Source organism: Enoplosus armatus, chromosome 23 (assembly GCF_043641665.1).
Source record: "Enoplosus armatus isolate fEnoArm2 chromosome 23, fEnoArm2.hap1, whole genome shotgun sequence".
In the NCBI taxonomy this organism is placed as follows: domain Eukaryota; kingdom Metazoa; phylum Chordata; class Actinopteri; order Centrarchiformes; family Enoplosidae; genus Enoplosus; species Enoplosus armatus.
This window is the reverse complement of record NC_092202.1, coordinates 687,501-710,434: the sequence shown is the minus strand read 5'-3', so window position 1 is coordinate 710,434 and position 22,934 is coordinate 687,501. Positions and strand designations below refer to the sequence as shown.

General features: G+C 43.1%; 2 protein-coding genes across 2 annotated transcripts in view; one reads left to right on the top strand and one right to left on the bottom strand.

The window, feature by feature from the left end:
* Positions 1-939: 939 nt before the first annotated feature.
* LOC139306211 (alpha-tectorin-like) lies at positions 940-8,414 on the bottom strand. Its single transcript, XM_070930164.1, has 16 exons — positions 8,369-8,414; positions 6,929-7,017; positions 5,915-5,989; positions 5,135-5,243; positions 4,856-4,985; positions 4,170-4,413; positions 3,818-3,974; positions 3,592-3,685; positions 3,400-3,462; positions 3,053-3,255; positions 2,665-2,796; positions 2,311-2,498; positions 1,898-2,049; positions 1,549-1,794; positions 1,268-1,430; positions 940-1,032 (listed from the first exon to the last, which is right to left on the bottom strand). Exons 1-16 carry the CDS (start codon positions 8,412-8,414, stop codon positions 940-942), a joined length of 2,184 nt encoding a protein of 727 aa, XP_070786265.1.
* Positions 8,415-21,174: 12,760 nt separating this feature from the next.
* The window catches only part of LOC139305566 (cysteinyl leukotriene receptor 2-like), an 8,405-nt gene continuing 6,645 nt past the window's right edge, over positions 21,175-22,934 (top strand). Inside the window, exon 1 of the mRNA XM_070929447.1 lies at positions 21,175-21,271. Coding sequence (XP_070785548.1) covers positions 21,265-21,271 — 7 coding nt within the window. The 5' untranslated portion in view covers positions 21,175-21,264. The remainder of the gene's footprint in view (positions 21,272-22,934) is intronic.

Sequence of the window (22,934 nt, the reverse complement as noted above, 5' to 3'; positions counted from 1 at the left end):
CAATCACATCACTGGTCTTGAAGCACTGAAACAGCTGAGCCAATCACAGTGAGGCATGGCAACCACAGCTCAACAAATGAACAACAGACCTCTCCAGGAAGCCATATTGTTGTCTGGACGGTGGAGATCAACACAACATGGACACACGGCACCAAATGAGTACTACAGAGACACATACAGAAAATAAATGGTTTGGTAAAGCTGTTTACATGACAGCATTACTCTGATGCTATTTCAGTTTAAATTCTACTCTCTCATGTTGTAAATGGTCACATCGTCTCTTAAAATGTGACTCAGCAACATGTGCTTACATGTAGCCACCGTGACGTCCCCCGGTGGTTTGTGGACTACTGTTTTGAAGCCTCCAGTTTGGCATTTTGGCTGTCGCCATCTTGTTTTTTTGGAACCAGAAGTGACCATATTTGGAGGAGAGGGTGGAGCTGGGGATCAAAGACCCCGAGGACACTCTGCAGGCCTACCTACACCTGCAACCTGACTGCACCTGGCTCCTGGCTACGCCGCGAGGAGTCGCTGCTAACAAAGTTAGCTTGTAAATGTTCTTATTAGAAAAAGAGAGAGTGTCTTTTAGTACAACAGAACGCCTCTATCCTGATTGACAGGTCGCCGTGGCAGCAACTTGTCAATCACACGGTAGCCCCGCCCTAAAGCAGACCCTGCTTAATCGTCTATTTGACTCTAAATGGGACCATCATTTACTAAGCGAACATCACGCTGTGTTGAAGAAGACTTGAAACCATAAACTCATGAGGAAAATGTTCACTGACGTCATAAATCAGGTGAGGAGGGTCATTTTCTCATAGACTTCTATACAGTCGGACTTCTTTTAGTAACCAGTGGAGTCGCCCCCTGCTGGCCATTAGAGAGAATGCAGGTTTAAGGCTTCACTTTTCAGACCCGCAGGTTGGTGCTGTGTCTTACCTAACGAGTCCAGGCCATGGAGATGAAGGCTGGGTCTTCATCTTCATATTTCACCCTGGCAGATCTGCGTCTCCGACCAGCTCCGTTACAAACCTGGAAGTTAAAGACAGAGAGAGATGAAGTCCAGGCTTCAGAGGACCAGCACTGATCCATTCGTTCTGGACCGATGCTGCTGATAACAAACATTTCACCTTTTGGACATTGCGACCACAGAATATGGGATGTGCGTTAAGCTCTCGGCCAGCAGACGCCCTGTTCTAACTGTTCTACGGTGACGAGCAGCTGGTTTCATGAGTGTGTGTGTGGTGTGTTTGGGAGCGAGGCGTACCGGGGCGCAGCCCTCCTTCTGTTCGACACACAGGTTGAGTTTGCAGTGCAGGTAGACGTCACCAGAGTCCTCAGAGAACTGGAACATGTTGAAGGAGAAGTGGTTGGACGTTCCCCGTCCGTTTCCCTCCACCTTCACCGTCTGGTCGGCGGCGTTCGCACAGCTGCTCACAAACAGGAGAACACGCATCACATCAGAGCACACTTTGTTTTCCGGAATCAAAAAGCACGTTTATTAACCAATCCCCGCTTCTGAGTCATCCACCTCCGTGTGTGTCTCACCCGTTCATGATCAGGTAGTATCTCAGACTCCCATTGGGCGATGCCTGGTTGGTTGCCCAGCAGGAGTCGGTCACCACGGCGACCAAGCCTCCGTCCAGCCCGTCAGCCTCCAGCTCCACCCAGATCTTCTGGTTCAGCTGGACTTCGGCGCTCGACTCCACAGCCTGTGTGCGGCCGGCGTCGGTGTAGGCCTTCATGCTCAAAGTGTAATTCCAAGCTCCAGATGTGAGGTGCTGGACCACAGAGCTGCAGAGCGCACGCACACACACACACACACACACACGTCAGCTGTCTTATACTCACAAACCTCCTGACAACACACAACACAAAGTTAACAGCCACCAGTCACCTGTCTCTGATTCTGAAGGCCACAGTCTTCTCGTCTGGCTGAGTATAGAAGCAGGAGAAGTCGATGTGGACTTGATCATGGCGAGCGATGATGTCAGAGGAGGTGTTCTGGGTCATGATGGCGTTCTTGTAGATTAGTTGGCTGTTGCTGGTCTGCAGGGTCACAGGGATTCAGATGTCACTGCGCAAGTTTAATACGACTATTTACATTTCAGCCTTAAAATGTGATGTTTTTAGCCATTGACTGGCTGGAATAAGCTTCACAGGTGACCAGCGTTACTAGAAACCAAGGAGGTCAGAGCTGAAGCCCACCCCACGGGAAGATCCCAGACCAGAGGAGAGCAGAAGCTCAGCAGGGTGCTGGAAGAGATTTGGCTGCTTGTTGAGAGTAAAGACGTGGAGGACAGAACCCACCGTGACCACCGTCCCACAGGTGTTGCTGCTGTTGAAGCTGAAGGTCACCATGTGGGTCAGCTCGTCTATCTGACCCGTGCAGGTCTGGTCGTTGAGGTGCAAAGTCGAGTAGTCGAAGCCTTTTTCCTCCAGCAGACACCCGACCAGAGTAACTGAAGCAGAGTTCTGCCCGCAGACTTTGGGATCACCTGAACGTCCAGCAGCAAAGAGGAGGGAAACAAATACATGTAACAGAGACACAAACATGCAGTCAAACTGAGCGCTGAAGGTTAGTTATCAGCCGCTCTGTCAGCTGGAGGGTCAGGACTCTGAACAGGTCAGTCATGTGACCTCCATGTGTCACAGCTGACGTACCGTAAGTGTCTGTCGATCTGTACGGGGAGGCAAAAATGGCCCGACAGAGGCAGCCTTTTTCACCGCTGACCGTCTCACCGCAGAACTCGTGATCACTGCAGATCTTGTCCTGACAGAAGGCCTGAGGGGGGGCTGAGAGACAGGGACAGAGACATGATTAACAATAATCATCAAAAGACTCTGTGATCTTAGAAAGTTGCACTGAACAAGACAGACTTCTTTAAAGAAGGTGGGGTTGACGTCAGTCTCAAACTCTGTTCAGTAAAGACGCTGACCCTTTTTAATGCAGATGATCTACGAATTCTGCCACAAACACACGAGGACTGCAAGAACATTAAATAAATCCTCAATGTTTTATGATCTACAAGTCGTGCCGATAAAGTCTTACAGCAGCCGGCCTTTGACCTCCAGCCCTCCAGTGTGTCGTTGCTGTGCAGGCTGCAGGCTCTGGTGTAGGCCTCCAGGAACTGACAGTAGAGACCGTCCACCGCAGGATACTCGCACAAAGTGTCGGTGCAGGCGGTCATGAAGGGCTGTGGGTCGGTGCTGTTGTGACAGGCGGTGAAGGGCGCCTCCTGCAGGAGATTACAGCTGTTCCGCACATGTAAAGACACAGAATGGGAGACAGAAGGACGAAGTCCAGTCAGTGCTGTCTTGACATTAAACATGTGATGTCATTTTCCACAGAGATGAAAGAATAACACAGAGGTGTTTCCTGTTGATTCATCTGCTCACCGTTCAGTCATCATGTTGCAGTCGATCGCGCCGTCAGCGCTGCCATTGTACTGCATCTCACAGCTAGGGGGCGACACACAACACAAGGTCAGGACTGCCCCCTGCTCGGACTTGTTCATATAAACACAAAGACTCAACTGCTTTCTACCAGGATGCTTTAGTGGAACATTGAGGTTGTGATTGAGGTCTTACCCGCTGGCACTGTACTCAGAGAGCTTCAATTCACTTAGAGAACTGCTGGAGTTTCCACACAAGCCATGCAGAGATGGGTCTTCTACAGCAGGTCCTGGACAGGTTCAGGACAGAGTATGAGTCAGTGGGCAGCTCACTAAAGGACAGCACAGTTTACGTTCCTGATGTGCGCCACAATTGCTCCTTTTATCTCGTGTTATGAGTGGTAGCATTTTAGTTTCTGTACCTCTGAGGTGGATCTGTGCGGTGTTGCCATCAAAGAAGACAGTAGTGGTGTAGTTAGAGGTCACCACCTTGGCGGTGACTCCAGCTTGGTCCTTAGAGAGCTCCACACCGTGAAACATCTGAGCCGAGCTGCTGAGCGTCAGCGTTGTGTTGTCCAGCTGCATCGCAGCAGAGAGTGAAAGTGGAGGAAACACTGATTCAAACATCACAATCAGGCTGTTTTCACAGCAACAACCGCTGACTGCTTCTAATGTCAGTGAGAAGAAAGAGGAGAGCTGACACACCAGAGGACGTGAGGAGGATTTTGGTTCAAAGTCCACACTGACACATGACTGTGGCTGTAGGGAGCTTACCCGAACTCTCCCGCTATGTTCCAGGTGAATGTGGACATCCGGCTTGTTCAGTCGCAGTGTCACACTGTCCAGAAAGCTCACATCTTTACGACGGCGTTCCCGGAAGTTGGCCAGCACGTGGAGGTCTGGGACTAGAGAAGTCGACATCAGAGTGTACGCACACCGATCCTGGACAGAGTTCACTTGGCCGTGAAAGTCGATGACAGCGTGGCCGGTCACAGTGCAGATGGGGTCCAGAATGCAGCTGATGGAGGCAGAGAGAAGCAACAACAACCAACATGATCAGCAGGCCTCGCAGTGGAAGATAACTGCTCTGACTCACGCTGTAGTGGTCCTGCTGGGTACCAGGGCCGACCTGAGACGGTCTCTTGTCTGGCACTGAACTGAAACTGTGTGTCTTCGCAGGAGACCAGAGAGAAGACACTGATTGTGTTCAGCTCTCAGTAACTGGATCTCTGTGGTTTGGAGTTTATCAGCCTCGCTCTCTTTGCTCCTATCAGAGCTGCATTGAGCTGTGTTGAGTCACTGCTGATGCAAACCTAACATTTCCTGCTGCTGCTTCACATTAAAAGCTTTCTACTGGCGACCCTGCAAGAGAGCGTTGCTCTCAGTGAAACTTCCCTGAATAAATACAGTTTTAAAAAAGACTCATCAAGTCCCTATATCATCAGAGCACACATATTTACATGTTGTTGCCTTGACAACGCTCCATGGGGCCACAGCCAACGGTACTGAGGACTGCAGTCGCATCACAGATCAGACTGACGCAGGTTTCTGGGTCAGAGCTCACTACTGCAACAGGTTTATACAGAACACCTGAGAAGTAAAAGAAGGTTTACATCAGGTTGAAAAGTCATAGTTCACTTCGTAGTTAACAAACTGTAAGCAAAAACAAAAAAACAGCAATATAATATAACTATTTTAAGGACCCAAAGTAGATTTGTGGAGCCAGTGGATTTGCCAACCTGAGTGTCTGCATCCGCTGATGTCGTAGTATCGCTGTGTTACAAGTCTGGTAGGACTCGTAACATTGAATACGTTGACTGTGGTACCATTGACCAGAGTTTCAAACTCCTACACAGCAACAAACACAACAATGTTGATATCACAGAGCGTTACAGCGTTTCATTGCTGTCAGCCAGTGTGTTACTTGATACCACCACTAGGAGTCGCCAGAGTAAGAAATGTTCAAATCCTACACACAACAGCTTTAACGTGTAATTCAATACATGATCCTGAAAAACATCACACACACAACTATACAGCCTTTCATTGCTGGGTCAAATAATTAAATATACACACACACACACACACATATATATATATATATATATATATTTGTATACTCACAAATAAACCTATGGCAAATATTTCCAAATACAGAAGTGCTTGTGTCCCGAAGTTAGGTATTACCAATGCAACCTGTAAACAGTCAACAGAAGAGATACAGACACTATCAGGAGGATTCCTCCAAAAGTGTTTGATGTGATATGACCTCAAATTCAAAATGTGTTCATCAACAGTTCATTTCATCGGAAACAGTTGACACCAACACCCGTCAAACTGATCTTGTCATGACACTGAACAACACTCACATTTAACCCATTGTACTTCACAGAGATAGACACCAAGCATTCCAGATCAGTCTTAATTGTTGGGACTTTCCCACGGTAAAATGATCCAAGACCAGGAGATGATTCAAATATACTGTATTCAGCACTCTCTGTATCGACTGCAGGCCCCACAATGCAGTCCTGTTTGGTTTGAGGGTCGAAAAAGCCGTTGAAACAAACTGCAAGTTTGTCACTCGTGAAGTTCACCTGTTAAAATCAGAGAGACACAACAAGTAAAACAACAACAACAACTTTTCTGCAAAACTTCATTTTTACTCACAGAGCTCTCACTCTGCTTCAGGATGCTACGTCAGGTGGTGTTCAGATACTCAGCGTCACTGCAGAGGACATTAATGAGACTCTGTGCTAAAGAGACGGCAGACAGATTACTGGTCCTGGTCCCTCTCAAACTAAAGACATTCAGAACATGAATCACTAGTTAAAGACACGGCGAGAGGACGGCAGGAAAACAGGACAACAGTTTTCATGATTGATCGGTCAGATATTTAGACTGTCAGGGCTTCACATCACGTCGTTTTAAGAATCCTCACATCCCACTTGTTAGCAGGAGTTGTGTCGCTTCATGAAGAATTAAAGAGCTCATATTCACATTGTAGACTGGAGTTATAGTGTGTACGCGGTGTATGAGAACTATCTGTACTATAAGCTGGTTGTATGCAGCTTCTCTGACTGATAACACATTGATTCTGTGAAGCCATAAACTTTCATCATGAAAAATCTGACTAATAAAATCAGAATCTCTCCAATTAAAGGGAAAATGAAAAGCTGGTACAACACGTCATAATGCTGATGTAATGTTTAAACCAATCAGCTCTTAGATCAGGGGAGAAGCAGACGTTTCCCATCATGCCCTGAAGTTTTGCAGTCTGAAGTCCTGGCTCCACAAACTGCAGCCGCCTCCATCTCTTGAGGTTCTCGTTTACATTTGCAAGACGTCAGAAATCTAAGCGGCTGCATTGAGTTGCGACCGCCGCTGATCCATCCTGCACAGGCCGGGCTCGTCTCCAACGAGCCTATTCATCCATTGGCGACGCTCCCTCAGTCTGCACACATCATCTCTGCCACAGCTGGACACCAAACATCAATAATGACATGTTCTCCAGCATCAGGCTTCATCCTACTCACATAGACTTGTTCGTACTTCTGTCCATAGAACGTGATGGGACACGAGCTGATGTTCAACTCTGAAGAACCAGTAATTGTCTGTTGAGCACCTGAAGACAACGGAGACACACGAGAGGTCTGAACTAGAGTCTGTTAGCTGGCTGGACAACAGTGTGAATGCTGATTCAGGATTTTCAATTGGATAAATATTATTTCCTACAAAAAATGTGTGTGAATGCTGACAGCTGAAATTAATTTGCAAAATACTGTTGAAAATGCAGAAATCTGAAATGAATTATTTGAAAATTCTTCTCTGTGGCCACTGGTAAATTCCTGTTAGCATTTGGGGGTTTTATTTAGAAAATCCAGCCTTCTCTGCGGCCAACCATTAAGCTCCTGTTACCAACTGGGGCCTTTTATTTTGAAAACCCAGGTTCCACCAGAGTGCCCAGTGTTAGCTCCTGTTACCTGATTTTAATGTGTATGTATAAGATAAGATAAAATTTGTACTCGTAGTAGAAATGACAATAGTAGTAGCAGGAGTTGTAGTAGTAAAGGCTGTACTGGTAATAATGACTGTAGTAGTAGTAGTAGTAAAGGCTGCAGTAGTAGTAGCAAAGGCTGTAGTAGTAGTAGTAGTAAAGACTGTAGTAGTAGTAGCAAAGGCTGTAGTAGTAGTAAAGACTGTAGTAGTAGTAGCAAAGGCTGTAGTTTTTGTAGCACAGGCTGTAGTAGTAGTAAAAGGTTGTAGTAGTAGTAGCAAAGGCTGTAGTAGTAGTAGTAGTAAAGACTGTAGTAGTAGTAGCAAAGGCTGTAGTTTTTGTAGCACAGGCTGTAGTAGTAGTAAAAGGTTGTAGTAGTAGTAGTAAAGGCTGTAGTAGTAGTAGTAAAGGCTGTACTGAAGGTACTTCTGATCATGTGTAATTCGTGTGGATAAAGTTTAAAATGACTGAGATATCACAGTTTATAAGTTTCGGAGCCAAAATATCATGATAGTCACTAATAGTTAATAATGCCTCAAAGCTCAACAATTCAGAAACTGTGTCCTACATCTTAAATAGTTACATGATCTGAACCAGGACAAGTTTGTCTATGTTCTGATGTCAAATGAAGTATGAAGTATGAAGAGTGAAAATTGTGGGGATGAGATCAATATCAATATCAATATATCAATACAATGCATTTCTTCAGTTTTTTTGGGCAATTCATGTCAACTTCCAGCTTTTACAGTATTACCTCGGAGCTTCCAGCTTTTCTAGCAATGTGTTTCAGCTTTCAGCTTCTTTGGCTAACCCAGTTCAGCTTCCAATTCTGCCAATTTTACATTTCAGCTTTCAGATTCTTCAAGCAATTCGTTTCAAATTTCTTCATATCCAGCAATGCTTTCAAAATCATGTCAGCTGTCCCTCAACAAGTCTTGTGGGAAGAGATTCAAAATGGCTGCCGTGTGTGTGCGCTTACCTGCCAGCCCGATGAGAGCGCACAGGTAGAGCAGGGGGCGGAGCATGTTGGAGGAGGCCAATCAGCTGACAGAGAGCTGGAAGACACACAGTTGGACATCTTTGATTGGACAGAAAGTCACAGCCACATTCAAAGATCAACTCTTTTCCTGGCAAATCATACACATTTTGGATTTCCATGACTTTTCCAGGTTTTTGTGGCCCTGTATGTATGCTGCAGTATTCACTTGCTCTGAGAAACATTATTTACAACAGTAGCTCAACTAGTAGCAACTGGACAATTATGATGCTAAGTTCCTGCCAAAACGTATCAAACAAACAAAACAGATTGTACAAGTGCCCTACGATTCACTAACAAACGTAGTGTGGATTGCAAATACAAAAACCATTAACAAACAAACACATTTCTTTTGCAAATACAAATCGTACCTATCAAACAAAAATACAACATATTTCTCAAACATCATGCTTCAGAAACAAATATGGCATGTCTTACAAGTACAAAAAAATATCTTGTGACTTTTGGCACAGTCGTTGCTCCGTGATTGTGCGGAAGATTTCCTCACAAATATCTCGAGTCATTGGCTCTCCACAACAGCAGGTGGCGCTGTGAGTCAACCTAAACGCTGAAGAGTGTCCACAAAGTCTAAGTGATTGCACCCTGAGAAACCAAAGGTGATTATCCTGATGGAGTAGAGAGCAAAATGTAGCCTGTTTGTGTGGTGAAAAAAGGTTGATTAAAACGACTTTCGAGTTGACTCTGCTTCCGTCTTTCTAACCTATTTACCTGACCACATACTGCCCCCAGGAGCAAAGACCCTTCACCACCTTTTGGGACGCTCTTTATTGATTTACAGAGGCTGGCAGTGGCTGTTGATGTCAACATGTTTTGTTTGTTTGTTAAGTTTTGGCAGGAAGTTAGCTCCATAGACAATGACGTCACATCTGATGCCATCATCTAGGCTGCAACTAGCAATTCTTTTTTCATGATCCATTAATCTGCCAATTATTTTTCATTTTGATACCATTAATAAACTCACATCACAGTTTCCCAGAGTCCAAGGTGTCGTCTATAACTGACCAGCGAAAATATTTAGTTTACAATAAAGGTTATTTAAGTCTTCAGATAATCTTTTACCAACAACTGAAACTATGTTTGAATATTAAAATAACAGTTTGAAGTCTGACACAATCAGACGATTAATTGATTAAGCCGATCAACACAACATTAATACATAACAATTTTGATAACCAGTTCATTTTCAAACATTTTCTGGGTCCAGCTTATTAAATGTGAGAATAATCCGCTTTTCTTTGTTTGTGTTTTTGTAAATTAAATTTCTTTGGTTTCCTCAAACCAGAAGGCAGCAGTTGCGACTGATAATAATTGTTAGCTGCTACTTTGACTAAAACGGACACAATTAGTCGATTAGTTGATCGACAATGTTAATCTGCATTATTTTGACAATCTATTAATTATATAAGTTATCTTGAAAGCAAACATTTCAAACATTCTTTGGTTCCAGATTCAAAATTGTGAGAGGACTTGTTGCTTTCTTTGTCTGATGTGACAGTAAACTGAACATCTCATGGTTTCAGACTGTTGGTCACACAAAAGAAACAAACTGAAGAACTTTAGGAAATTGTGTTGGTCAACTTTTCAGTGTTTTCTGACATTTTATAGATCAAATGATTAACTGATGAACGGAAAACCAAACGTCAGATGAATCGATCATGGAGATAATGGTCAGTTACAGCTCTAATACTGTTGTCTGCACCGAGTTTCTGCAACAACTGCTGGCTGAGCAACACAGCGAGCCATCAGTGTGGGACAAAACACACTCGCAGCTTCAATTTCAAGTGTCTTTGTTTTTGTGTCAGTACCATTTGTCACATTTGCATAGAGACGTAGGTGTAGACGTGCAGGTTGTCTTACCCTCTGGAGGTCTGATGGAGGATGAGGAAGATGAAGGTTGCTGCTCAGGATTCGTCTGTTGGTCTCTGTGTGGAGGATGCTGCCCGCTCTCTCTCTCTCTCTCTTTTTATGTGCATCCTCAGCTGTTCACACCCAGGAAGGATGAAGAGGTGGACTGGGGGTGGAGTCAACAATGGCGTGACCTGTTGTGAAGCGTCTTTAATCTTCTTCTGCACTTTTTTACACAGCCCAGGAGGAAACCAGTAAAGATGAAATACAGCAAAGAAGATGACGACAAAAGAAATATGAAAGAAATGACAATGTAGTCATGGACATCACAGGACGAGTTCCATACATAGTAAACAGTAACTGTCAGTTGGCATTTTAATGTATTAATGACACCTTCATGAATGCACATGTGATGTTAGACCATTTCTCTCTCTTTAAAGGGCACTTTATGTACGGTTTGCATGTATTTATAGTATATATAGTAAACTTGGTGCAGTCTATGTCTTGCTTTCAGTCCATTCATATCAAATCCCCAGGTCCGACCTGCGGGGGCCCTGACTCTTTTATTGATGCCTCTAAGAGTCACCAGTGTCAGACATTTTCAACTCCGTCACACGGGGGCTTTAGATAAGTATCTCAATGGAACGTCAACACAATGAGTGTCAGATTATTTCCACCTCCACAATGTAGCAAGAATTAGAGAATTCATGTCCATAAATAGATTCAGACAAACTAATCCATGGGCACTGATGACGGTGGTCTGCACATCCACCATCACCTCAGTGGGATAGGTGCTGGAAACAATTCTTAGGGATGATACAGAATCTGGTTCCTCAACTCAGCTTGTCTGCTGATACTGATCTGACACCAGTGTTTTCTTTCTCCCAGTCGTGACTGAATACATCAGATGGTGTGAGACGTTGACAACAACCTCATCAAATTTGACAGCTAGCTCATAAAGAAGTGACACCGTGTTCCTGAGTGTGGGGATGCATGAGTAGCTATTGTCGCTTAAATTAAAAATGTCATACATTACAGTTGACGTCCTCAAAGTCACGTACCCAGCAGATATTTACTGTGGAATGTAACTCAACTAGAACTGGTTTGAAAGGTTCAAAGTTGGCTCCTGCAGTCAGGGCAGAGTGCGTTGATCATGGAAAGATACAGGAATTTTGAAGATCGTTTGAAGAACCGAGAGCCGATGCAGCAATGTATGAAACAGAAGCACAAATACTGGAGTGCGGGCTAACATGCGACAGGTCACTTTCCAGTCGAAATTCTAACTTTTATTGACTTTTATTGAATGTTTTATTGAAAAAAATCAAAATAAATATCCCACGACCTGTTTGAACACAGTCTCTGAGCGCAGCAGAGTGTTTGAAGTAGTTTGCCTCGTGGTGCAGCAGAGGAAGCTGACCCACTGCAACCCTATTGATCTTGATCACTAAACTAAGCTGATCAATCAAAATGGAGGAGGACACTAGCGAGCAGCCGTGTTGATTGATTGCTGTTAACGTTCTCAGATGTCATATTTCAACACCACATGCTCAATTCTATTCATGTCCATTGTTTGGTGCAGAATTGTCAAAGACAGAGATCTGAAAAGATGGACAAATAAAACCAGAACCATCTGTATCGATAGATGCCACTAGAAGGTACTGAGAACATATGTTAGTTTGTAATTTGAGTGAAATTACCCTTCAGTTACTATTTCTAATGTTCGTGGAAAACGGAGTTCCAAAAACAATACATGTTAGAAATAAACTTTAGAAATAGAAATAAATGAGTGACAGTGAAAGTGAAGGGGGAGGTTTGTTTCCTGGCCGTTCACGCAGCTCTCAGCTAAATGTGATCTGTTTTGTCGGGAGGTTGATGGATCTCAGTGGCGAACTGAAACTTTGCTGACCTGAAATCATGTTATGTTAAACTGTACTTAAACTTTATTTCTAATATAATACAGCATCAACCCAGTAGATCTCTGAGGACGGTCGGATGCTGCACTGACTGGAACAAACAAGATCTGACTCCTGCCGCAGACCTGTAAGGAGAGCGTGTGACGGGTAACTCATCAACAACGTACACAGTGTTCCTGGCAGAGCATGTTCATCTATACTAAGGCATTTTGTCACACTGTTGGATGAAACCCAGCGGATACCTATAGTGGAATGTAACTGCTCGAGAAATTCTAAAACATAAAACTTCATGTGCACCTCACCTGATATTCTCCGCGAGGGGATGTACGCGGTGAACGCTGAATTAACAGCAACATTTCGCCACATTTACCTCCAAACAACATTTTAAAAAGTGGTGTGAATATTTTAAAGTCACTTTTTACCAGATTTACAGCAATATTTGTGAACTTTGTCATATTTCTTTTGTAAAAAATATATTGAATATAATGTCAATGTTAAATCTAAATGTTAACAAAAATGTTATCAAGAAGCGGCTTAATTATTAAGAATAAATGAGGAAGAAATAAAATAAACTAAACATTGATATTTATTTTTTTGGTTGATAACAATAGTAACATAATGAAGATGAAACAGCATAGCTCATATCTGGTGTCATGAAGGCCACAGTTGACATTGACTCAAACAGTCAGTCTGTAAGAGTTTTATTCATTTATTTAAACAATAATGTCGATAAGGTTTTCAGATAATTAAAACACTGAGTCGTAGTTGTCCTGAGTTGCAGCTTGTAGTAGAAAAGCTGTCAGTCACTTTGAGAGTGACGGCAGGATCCAGTCTTGTTCAGAGTGTTGGCACAGTGAGGCTACGCAGACCGGGCCTTTAAATCCCAGTTCAGCAAGCGTATTGCTTCACTTCCGGTTTCTGTGTCACTGGTAACGTGTGTTTGGCTGCTCTAAGCTCAAACAAGTTAAATTTGTTTGTTATATATTTCATTACAGCTGCTAATCAGCCGCTAACCACTTAAATCTACATTAGTTCTGCTGAACACTGATAGTTATCTCCTTCTTTTAGAGACTTTTTTGTTAATCTCACAGTTGTTTACACACTATTCTGTCTGTTAGCTTAGCTTAGCTTAGCAGCTAGCGATGGCTTCTCTCTCTCCTTCTCACTCTCCTGCTCTGTCCTGCTCGGTGTGTCAGATGTTTAGTTATTCCCCCGCCTCCTTTAGCGATAATGGTAAATGTAATGAATGTAGTTTATTTAGCGTGCTGAAGGCGAGACCGACTCAGTGTAGCTCCTGCTAGCCGTGAAGCCAGGGAGGCTGGGTGACTGTCCGGAGGAAGCATAGCCCTCAGCAGAAGCCCACGGTTCACCACCAACCACTTCATGTTTCTAACAGGTTCTCTCCGCTCAGCGACACCCCCACTGAGAAGCAGATTCTGGTAATTAGCAGCTCCATAGTCAGAAACGTGAGGGCCATAGTGAAATGCATTCCTGGGGCCAGAGCGGGCGACACTGAATCAAATTTAAACCTGCTGGCTCAGGATCAGCGTAAATACAGTAAGATTGTTATTCATGTCGGCGGTAATGACTCCCGGTTACGCCAATCGGAGGTCACAGAAATTAACGTGGAGTCGGTGTGTACGTTTGCAAAAACTATGTCGGACTCCGTAGTTTTCTCTGGGCCCCAATTTGACCAGTGATGACATGTTTAGCCGCATGTCATCATTCAACCGCTGGCTGTCGAGGTGGTGTCCAGCAAACCATGTGGGCTTCGTAGATAATTGGCGGACTTTCTGGAGGAGACCTGGTCTGATGAGGAGAGACGGCATTCAGCCCACTTTGGATGGAGCGGCTCTCATATCTAGAAATCTGACCGACTTTATTAGTGAACCAAAACCGTGACAACCCAGAGTCCAGACCAGGAGGCAGAGTCGCAGTCCTACACGCTTCTCTGCGCTTCCATTAGAGCAGTTACCCACCCAAAACCTCATAATGACTGTGTCTGCCCCCCGACCACTTAAATTAATTCAACCAAAGTTAAACAGGAGAGGAGTCATTAATAAAAACTTAATAAAAATTAAGACCACTACTGCTATAGGCCAAAACAATAGGAAAATTAAGTGCGGACTGTTAAATATCAGATCTCTGTCATCTAAAGCTGTATTAGTAAACGAGCTAATATCAGAGAATCATATTGATCTCCTGTGTCTGACAGAAACCTGGCTGTGTCATGAAGAGTATGTCAGCCTGAATGAATCCACTCTGCCCAGTCATACTAATACTCACATCCCTCGAGGCACCGGCCGAGGAGGTGGAGTTGCAGCCATCTTTGACTCAAGCCTGTTGATGAACTCTAGACCTAAACTGGATTATAACTCATTTGAAAGCCTCGTTCTGAGTCTCTCACTCCCAACCTGGAAAACACTGAAGCCAGTCTTATTCGTTATAGTCTATCGCGCTCCAGGTCCATACTCTGAATTCTTATCTGAACTCTCAGAGTTTTTATCAGGTTTAGTCCTTAAAACAGACAAAGTCATTATCGTAGGGGATTTTAATATTCATGTGGATGTTGATAAGGATAGCCTTGGTACTGCATTTATCTCTTTATTGGATTCGATCGGCTTCTGTCAGAGGGTACAGAAACCCACTCACTGTTTTAATCACACCCTCGACCTGGTTCTGACATATGGACTTGAAACTGAACATCTAACTGTCTTTCCACAGAATCCTTTGTTATCGGACCATTATTTAATAACTTTTGAATTCCTATTACTGGACTACACGCCATTAGGCAAAAAAGTCTACACCAGATATCTATCTGATAGTGCTGTAGCTAAATTTAAGGAAGTGATTCCATCGGCATTAAATTCAATGCCACGTCTCAATACAACTGAGGACTCCTATGCTAACCTTCGTCCCTCTCAAATGGACGGTCTTGTTGACAGTGCTGCAGGCTCAATGCGATTGACACTTGACTCTATTGCCCCTCTTAAAAAGAAGATAATAAAACAAAGAAAGTCAGCTCCATGGTATAACACCCAAACCCGCAAGTTAAAGCAAACAGAGCAGAAACTTGAAAGGAAATGGCGCTCCACCAAACTGGAGGAATCACGTTTAATTTGGCCAGATAGTCTTAGAACTTATAGGAAGGCCCTCTGTAAAGCCAGAGCAGCCTATTACTCAACATTAATAGAAGAGAACAAGAACAACCCCAGGTTTCTCTTCAGCACTGTAGCCAGGCTGACAGAGAGTCACAGCTCTATGGAGCCATGTATTCCTATAAGCCTCAGCAGTAATGACTTCATGAGCTTCTTTAATGATAAAATTCTAACTATTAGAGACAGAATTGATCACCTCCTGTCTTCAGGTGGTATCTTACCTTCAAACACAGGTATCTCAGAAATAGCTGTAAAACCTGATGTATATTTAGATTGCTTTTCTCCCATTGACCTTCACCAAATTACTAAAACTATCTCTTCATCTAAGCCATCAACTTGTCTCTTAGACCCCATCCCAACCTGGCTGCTCAAAGAGGTTTTACCTTTAGTCAGCACTTCTTTACTAGACATGATCAATCTGTCTTTATTAACAGGCTACGTACCACAGTCCTTTAAAGTAGCTGTAATTAAACCTCTTCTTAAAAAGCCCACTCTTGATCCAGAGGTTTAAGCCAACTATAGACCTATATCTAACCTTCCCTTTCTCTCCAAGATTCTTGAGAAAGCAGTCGCCAACCAGCTGTGTGACTTTCTACTTGACAATAAGTTGCTTGAGGACTTTCAGTCAGGTTTCAGAGCTCATCATAGCACAGAGACAGCACTGGTGAAAGTTACAGATGACCTGCATCAGACAGAGGACTTGTCTCTATACTTGTTTTGTTAGACCTTAGTGCTGCAATCGACACCATTGACCAGTTTGTACATGTTAACGATGAATCCTCCATGTACGCCAAAGTCAGTCATGGAGTTCCACAAGGTTCTGTGCTTGGACCAATACTATTCACCTTATATATGCTTCCTTTAGGAGATATCATTAGAAAACACTCCATACATTTTCATTGCTATGCGAATGATACCCAGCTACAGTTGCAATCAGAAATATTCAACCCCCTCACCTCAAAACACATTATAGTGATGTGGATGAAAGATAATGACAATAAATTACAAAAAAAATAAAAAAATATTTATTGATACATATTTGAGTTATTTTGACAACAGAAGTTGACTTAACTTTGAAGTTCAAATGAAAAATGTAATTCTTTTAACACATGTGCATGTGCAGTATTATTCACCCCCCAGCTTCAGTACTTTGTGGAACATCATTTAGCTTTAATAACCTCTAACAAACGTTTCCGGTAAGTGCTGACAAGCTTCTTACGCCTCTCGATGGGAATCTTTGCCCATTCTTCACATGCAAAAGCCTCTAGCTCAGTGATGTTTGATGGCTTCTGTGCTGCAACTGCCTTCTTCAAATCCCACCAAAGATTTTCAATCGGATTTAAATCTGGTGACTGAGAAGGCCCCTCCAGGACGTTCCAGGATCTTTTTCTCAACCAAGCTTTGGTTGACTTGGAGGTGTGCTTGGGATCATTGTCTTGCTGGAAAGTCCAGTGATCACCAAGGTTTAATTTGTCAACAGAAGGCATCACATTCCTCAAAAACAGCCCCACATCAACAATGACCCACCTCCATGCTTGACCGTGGGGATGGTATTCTTCTGGTCATAAGCCTGGCCTTTCGCACGCCAGACATACCGCTGGTCCATATGTCCAAACAGTTCCAGTTTGGTTTCATCAGTCCATAGAACTGTCTCCTAAAACTCTGTCTCTGTCTCTCTAGTCTTATCCAAATTCCTCCTGGCATATTTTAGTCGACTTTTGATGTTCCTTGTGGTCAAGAGTGGAGTGCGTCTTGGAGTCCGGCCATGAAGTCCTTGTTTATAGTGCACGTCTTATAGTTGCCACTGAATCTCATGTACCAGCCTTCATCACGTCATCCTGTAGGTGTCTTGCAGTCACACAGGGGTTTTTCTTAGTTATCCTTAGTTATAAGTTGCTAAGGGCCCTTGATGAAATTTTGGGCTTTCTTCCACGGACAGGCAGGTTTGCAGCTGTTCCATAAGTTTTAAACTTCCTTATAATGCTCCCAATGGTGTCTCTTGGAATGTTACATTTTTTGGAAATCTTCTTATACCCAAAGCCCTTCAGGTGTGATGAAATAATCTTCTCTCTCAGCTTTTGTGGAAGGTCCTTTGTCTTCATGACCTTCATGGGTGGGGTTTATATATGTGTCACAGCTGAAGCAAATGAAGGATCATTATAGAGTTCCCAAAGGCTTAATTATGTTTCAACTCCACTTTAGGCCATAAAAGCTGTCAGAAAGCTTTAAAAACAACAATATTATATAGGGGTTGAATAATTGTGACATGGCTATCTTAACAAGATATACTGTTACACACAAATACTACATCATGCATTTTCTATGTTGATTTTATGTATCACTCAACTCATAAAGAAGTCATCCAAAGCAGAATCTTGCTCTTTGAAAAAACTTTAATTGATAAATCCTTAAAATCTTTGGGGGGTTGAATATTTCTTATTGCAACTGTATATCCATCGATCAAGCCAGAAGAACCTCATCAGTTAGCCAAGCTCCGAGCATGCCTTAAGGACATAAAGACCTGGATGACCTGCAATCATCTGATGTTGAACTCGGACAAGACAGAAGTTATTGTTCTTGGCCCTGAACACCTCAGAAACACAGTATCTAAGGATATTGTTACCCTAGATGGCATTGCCCTGGCCTCCAGCGCCACCGTGAGGAATCTTGGAGTTGTCTTTGATCAGGACATGTCCTTTAACTCCCACGTAAAACAAACTTCAAGGACTGCCTTCTTTCACCTCCGTAACATTGCAAAAATCAGGAAGATCCTGTCTCAAACATATGCAGAAAAACTAGTCCATGCATTTGTCACGTCTAGGCTGGATTATTGCAATTCCTTATTATCAGGCTGTCCCAATAAGTCCCTGAGGACTCTCCAGCTGATCCAGAATGCTGCAGCACGTGTACTGACAGGAACCAGGAAAAGAGATCATATTTCTCCTGTATTAGCTTCGCTGCACTGGCTCCCTGTAAAATCTAGAATAGAGTTTAAAATCCTTCTCCTGACTTACAAAGCTCTTACTGGTCAGGCACCATCATATCTTAAAGAGCTCATAGTACTCTATTACCCCACTAGAGCACTGCGCTCCCAGAATGCAGGGCTGCTTGTGGTTCCTAGAGTCTCCAAAAGCAGAACAGGAGCCAGAGCCTTCAGCTATCAAGCTCCTCTCCTGTGGAATCGGCTCCCAGTTTGGGTCCAGGAGGCAGACACACTCTCTACTTTTAAGAGTAGGCTTAAAACTTTGCTTTTTAATAACGCTTATAGTTTCCAGCCCCTAGTTATGCTGCTATAGGCCTAGACTGCTGGGGGACTTCCCATGATGCACTGAGCTTTCCTCCTCTCCCTCTCCATCTTTGCACATTCATCACAGTCCAATGCATGTTACTAACTTTAATTATGGTTCCTGTAATACTTGGAGTCAGTGTTGTATCAACATTTTGAACCTGTCTTTAGTGTTGTCTTGAACAGTATGCAATGAATTCCACGTGACCACGGCTCTGTTTTCTGTTCCATACTTGTTTTTACTTTAGGAACCGTCTTTCTGTTGCACGTCGTGTTTGATAATTGTGTTGAGCAAACTGAGAGAATAATCTTTCATATAATATCTTTGGTGATCCAAGGTTACACCCGGAGGTTTCGTCTCTTGTACTTTTATTTAATGTCAGTGTTGGTTCGGCTTTCAACTGATACCTTGATCCCATTACAACGGTCGTTGTTTTTAAGCACCAACTTGTTGCTTGTTACCCATTCCACCACTGACTTTAACTCCTTATGTAAAATGTTATCCAGCTCTCCTATTGATGACGCAGCTGCATGTATTGTTGAGTCATCTGCATACATAGCAATTGGAGCCTTTTCTAAAACTAATGGCAGATCATAAAGAAAGCTGTCTGCCTCCTGTTTGTCAGGTAGCTCTTCATTCACTTTAATGCAGAAAAGGTGAAGCCATACTGTTTCAGCTGTGTCACTGTTGTATCTTGCTCACTTTGCCAGTCATCTGTCATTTGTAAGTAATCATTCATCATCAAACAACTCATCCTAGCCTGATAATCAGACTGAATTTCCCTGCATTCATTCTGTATGACTGGCTGGACAAATACTAGATATCCCCTGATCTAAGAGCTGATTGGTTTAAACATTACATCAGCATTATGACGTGTTGTACCAGCTTTTCATTTTTTCATGTCTCATTAATGTCCTCTGCAGTGACGCTGAGTATCTGAACACCACCTGACGTAGCATCCTGAAGCAGAGTGAGAGCTCTGTGAGTAAAAATGAAGTTTTGCAGAAAAGTTGTTGTTGTTGTTTTACTTGTTGTGTCTCTCTGATTTTAACAGGTGAACTTCACGAGTGACAAACTTGCAGTTTGTTTCAACGGCTTTTTCGACCCTCAAACCAAACAGGACTGCATTGTGGGGCCTGCAGTCGATACAGAGAGTGCTGAATACAGTATATTTGAATCATCTCCTGGTCTTGGATCATTTTACCGTGGGAAAGTCCCAACAATTAAGACTGATCTGGAATGCTTGGTGTTTATCTCTGTGAAGTACAGTGGGTTAAATGTGAGTGTTGTTCAGTGTCATGACAAGATCAGTTTGACGGGTGTTGGTGTCAACTGTTTCCGATGAAATGAACTGTTGATGAACACATTTTGAATTTGAGGTCATATCACATCAAACACTTTTGGAGGAATCCTCCTGATAGTGTCTGTATCTCTTCTGTTGACTGTTTACAGGTTGGATTGGTAATACCTAACTTCGGGACACAAGCACTTCTGTGTTTGGAAATATTTGCCATAGGTTTATTTGTGAGTATACAAATATATATATATATATATATATATATGTGTGTGTGTGTGTATATTTAATTATTTGACCCAGCAATGAAAGGCTGTATAGTTGTGTGTGTGATGTTTTTCAGGATCATGTATTGAATTACATGTTAAAGCTGTTGTGTGTAGGATTTGAACATTTCTTACTCTGGCGTCTCCTAGTGGTGGTATCAAGTAACACACTGGCTGACAGCAATGAAACGCTGTAATGCCCCCCCACCCCACCTCTCACCCTCCCAAACTGACACTGACATGAATGAATCGACTGCACCACTTTTCATCAGAAATGTCTTATTTCTCCACAAAAACCTTTGACACCAGAATCACCTCCAAGATGCTATAATCACACAAACAGTCTACACATGGAGCGTCCATGTAAGCATGTCATCACAACGTCCCCGGTTTGAGTCCGGATGGAGACCTTTGTTGCATATCATCCCCTGTCTCTCTCAGACAGTGACATCTGAATCCCTGTGACCCTGCAGACCAGCAACAGCCATGATCAAGTCCACATCGACTTCTCCTGCTTCTATACTCAGCCAGACGAGAAGACTGTGGCCTTCAGAATCAGAGACAGGTGACTGGTGGCTGTTAACTTTGTGTTGTGTGTTGTCAGGAGGTTTGTGAGTATAAGACAGCTGACGTGTGTGTGTGTGTGTGTGTGTGTGTGTGTGTTATGTAACTTTATTATGCAGCCACTCTGGCAGACGGAACATAAATCATGTAAAAACATGTTTGGGTAACATCATCATGTTGCTGCTTGTTCACTGAAGGAGGTTTTAGGACCCTCCATGTTGAGGAGAATGTGTGTGAGTCATGTCTGTCTGCTTCAGTCAGTGTTCATAAAGTGAGCAGCCGTTCTGCCTGTATATAGAAATGTGTGTGTGTGTGTGTATGTGTGTGTGTGTGTGTGTGTCCGCCTACTTCATGGAATTCCTGCTAAGCGTCGAACACACCCACAAACGGTCTTTGAATACTGAACGGCAGCGTTGGAGCGAAAGACAAGCAGAAAGGTGGAGGGGAGATGAATGAAGACGCCGCCGCTGGAGAGATGAAGCCGTGACAGGATGAACAGTGAGTGACGACCTTTCAAACAGAACGGACTAACAGGGGGACATGAGGAGTAACAGTTGAGGTGTTAAAGGATCCCGGAAAAGTCTTTGTTTACATTCTTAAAATTCCAGGCCTTAGATGGTGCTCAGTACAGGTTATTACACCTTGAGTTTTCCAGGTCTCGTGGTTTCTTGGTGCTCTGTTGTGGTGAGAAATAAAACCAGTCATGCAGATTGTGTGCTGATTCGTCCACCGTTGATTCCGCAGAAGGTTTGGAGATGCATGACGACGGATTTAGTACTGACGAAAGCAGCGTGCCTCTCTGTGCCGCTGGATTGAAGAAGTTGGTCACTGAGGTCAAACTTTAGAGTAAACTATCTTCCAACATCAACAACATTATAAACACCATCAGTGAGGAGGTCAAAGGTCACCGTAGTCTGGCCATGTTTGTGTATTTTGGGAGAAATTTATGTGGGAATTTCGTTCGATCGGCGGAGAGAAGAATGACGTCTGAACATTTGGTTTTCTCTCTGACATTTTCAGTAACAGCTGTTGATTTAAACTAAAGGGTCGACATTTTGGGAAATAGTCAATTTGGCTGTCTCTCCAAGAGTTAGCTGTTCAGACTGATACCACTCTCATGTCAGTCTGGTGTAGATGAAGCTACAGCCAACAGCCGGTTAGCTTAGCATAACTTAGCTTAGCATAAAGACTGGACCACAGAGAGACTTCCAGTTTTTCCATGAAGTCTCAGTGACCTCTTGACACACTCCATCACCTGCACTCACTTTATTAGACTGATGAAGGTCTGAGCACCGAGATGTTGCTGATAAAGTGAGTGCAGGTGATGTGACAGGATCCTAAAGTAAAAGTAGTAATATCTCTGTAAACAGGTACAAATCAAAGTAAAACACTGGCATTCAAAGTAGTACAGAAGTACAGTCAGCAAAATGTACGTAAAATCAGTTTGGTGGGTGTTTGCACCTGCATTTTAATGTAAAGCATATTTATTCAGTTATTCTGTACTATTATTTTTCCTCTTTTATATATTTTGGGGCAATTTGATTTATAACAAAGCATCATATCAGAACAAATAATATGTTGTGTAGGAAAGGTCAGACAACAGTCATACTTCACAGGACCACAAGAGCTCTTTGTAATTCAAGCATAAATATATAAAGTATTCAGACCAAGCAGAGGAAAAGCTTTCAGGATGGATTATATTTCTTTAGTTGATTATTTAATATTAATATTCATAATTAATTAATGAACCCTAACCCTCTGATGCTAACTGAATTCCCTCCTCTTGAACAGTCACGCTACATGAGGCACATCATACCTTCGCTCATTTGCATTTCATTAGATAAGCAGGAAGTTAAACCGTCGTGAGAGACTTTATTCAAATTCACAGTCCAGGAACAAACAAGTTTTCCAGCAGGTGACGTGTGTTTGTAGAATGAAAGCAGCTTTGTTTAAAAGCGGCCCACTGGTTTGGCCTGGTTTACACACACACACACACACACACTGTGGTGTGTTTAAGTTCAGTCGGAGAATGTTGAGTTAGTTTGAGCCTGCAGACTGTACTGTATGTGTGTTTTACAGCTGGTACAACATAAAACACATTTACTATGATATACTACAGTATTACTGTACAGGTGGTTGAGATGATAACACTGGTGAAAAA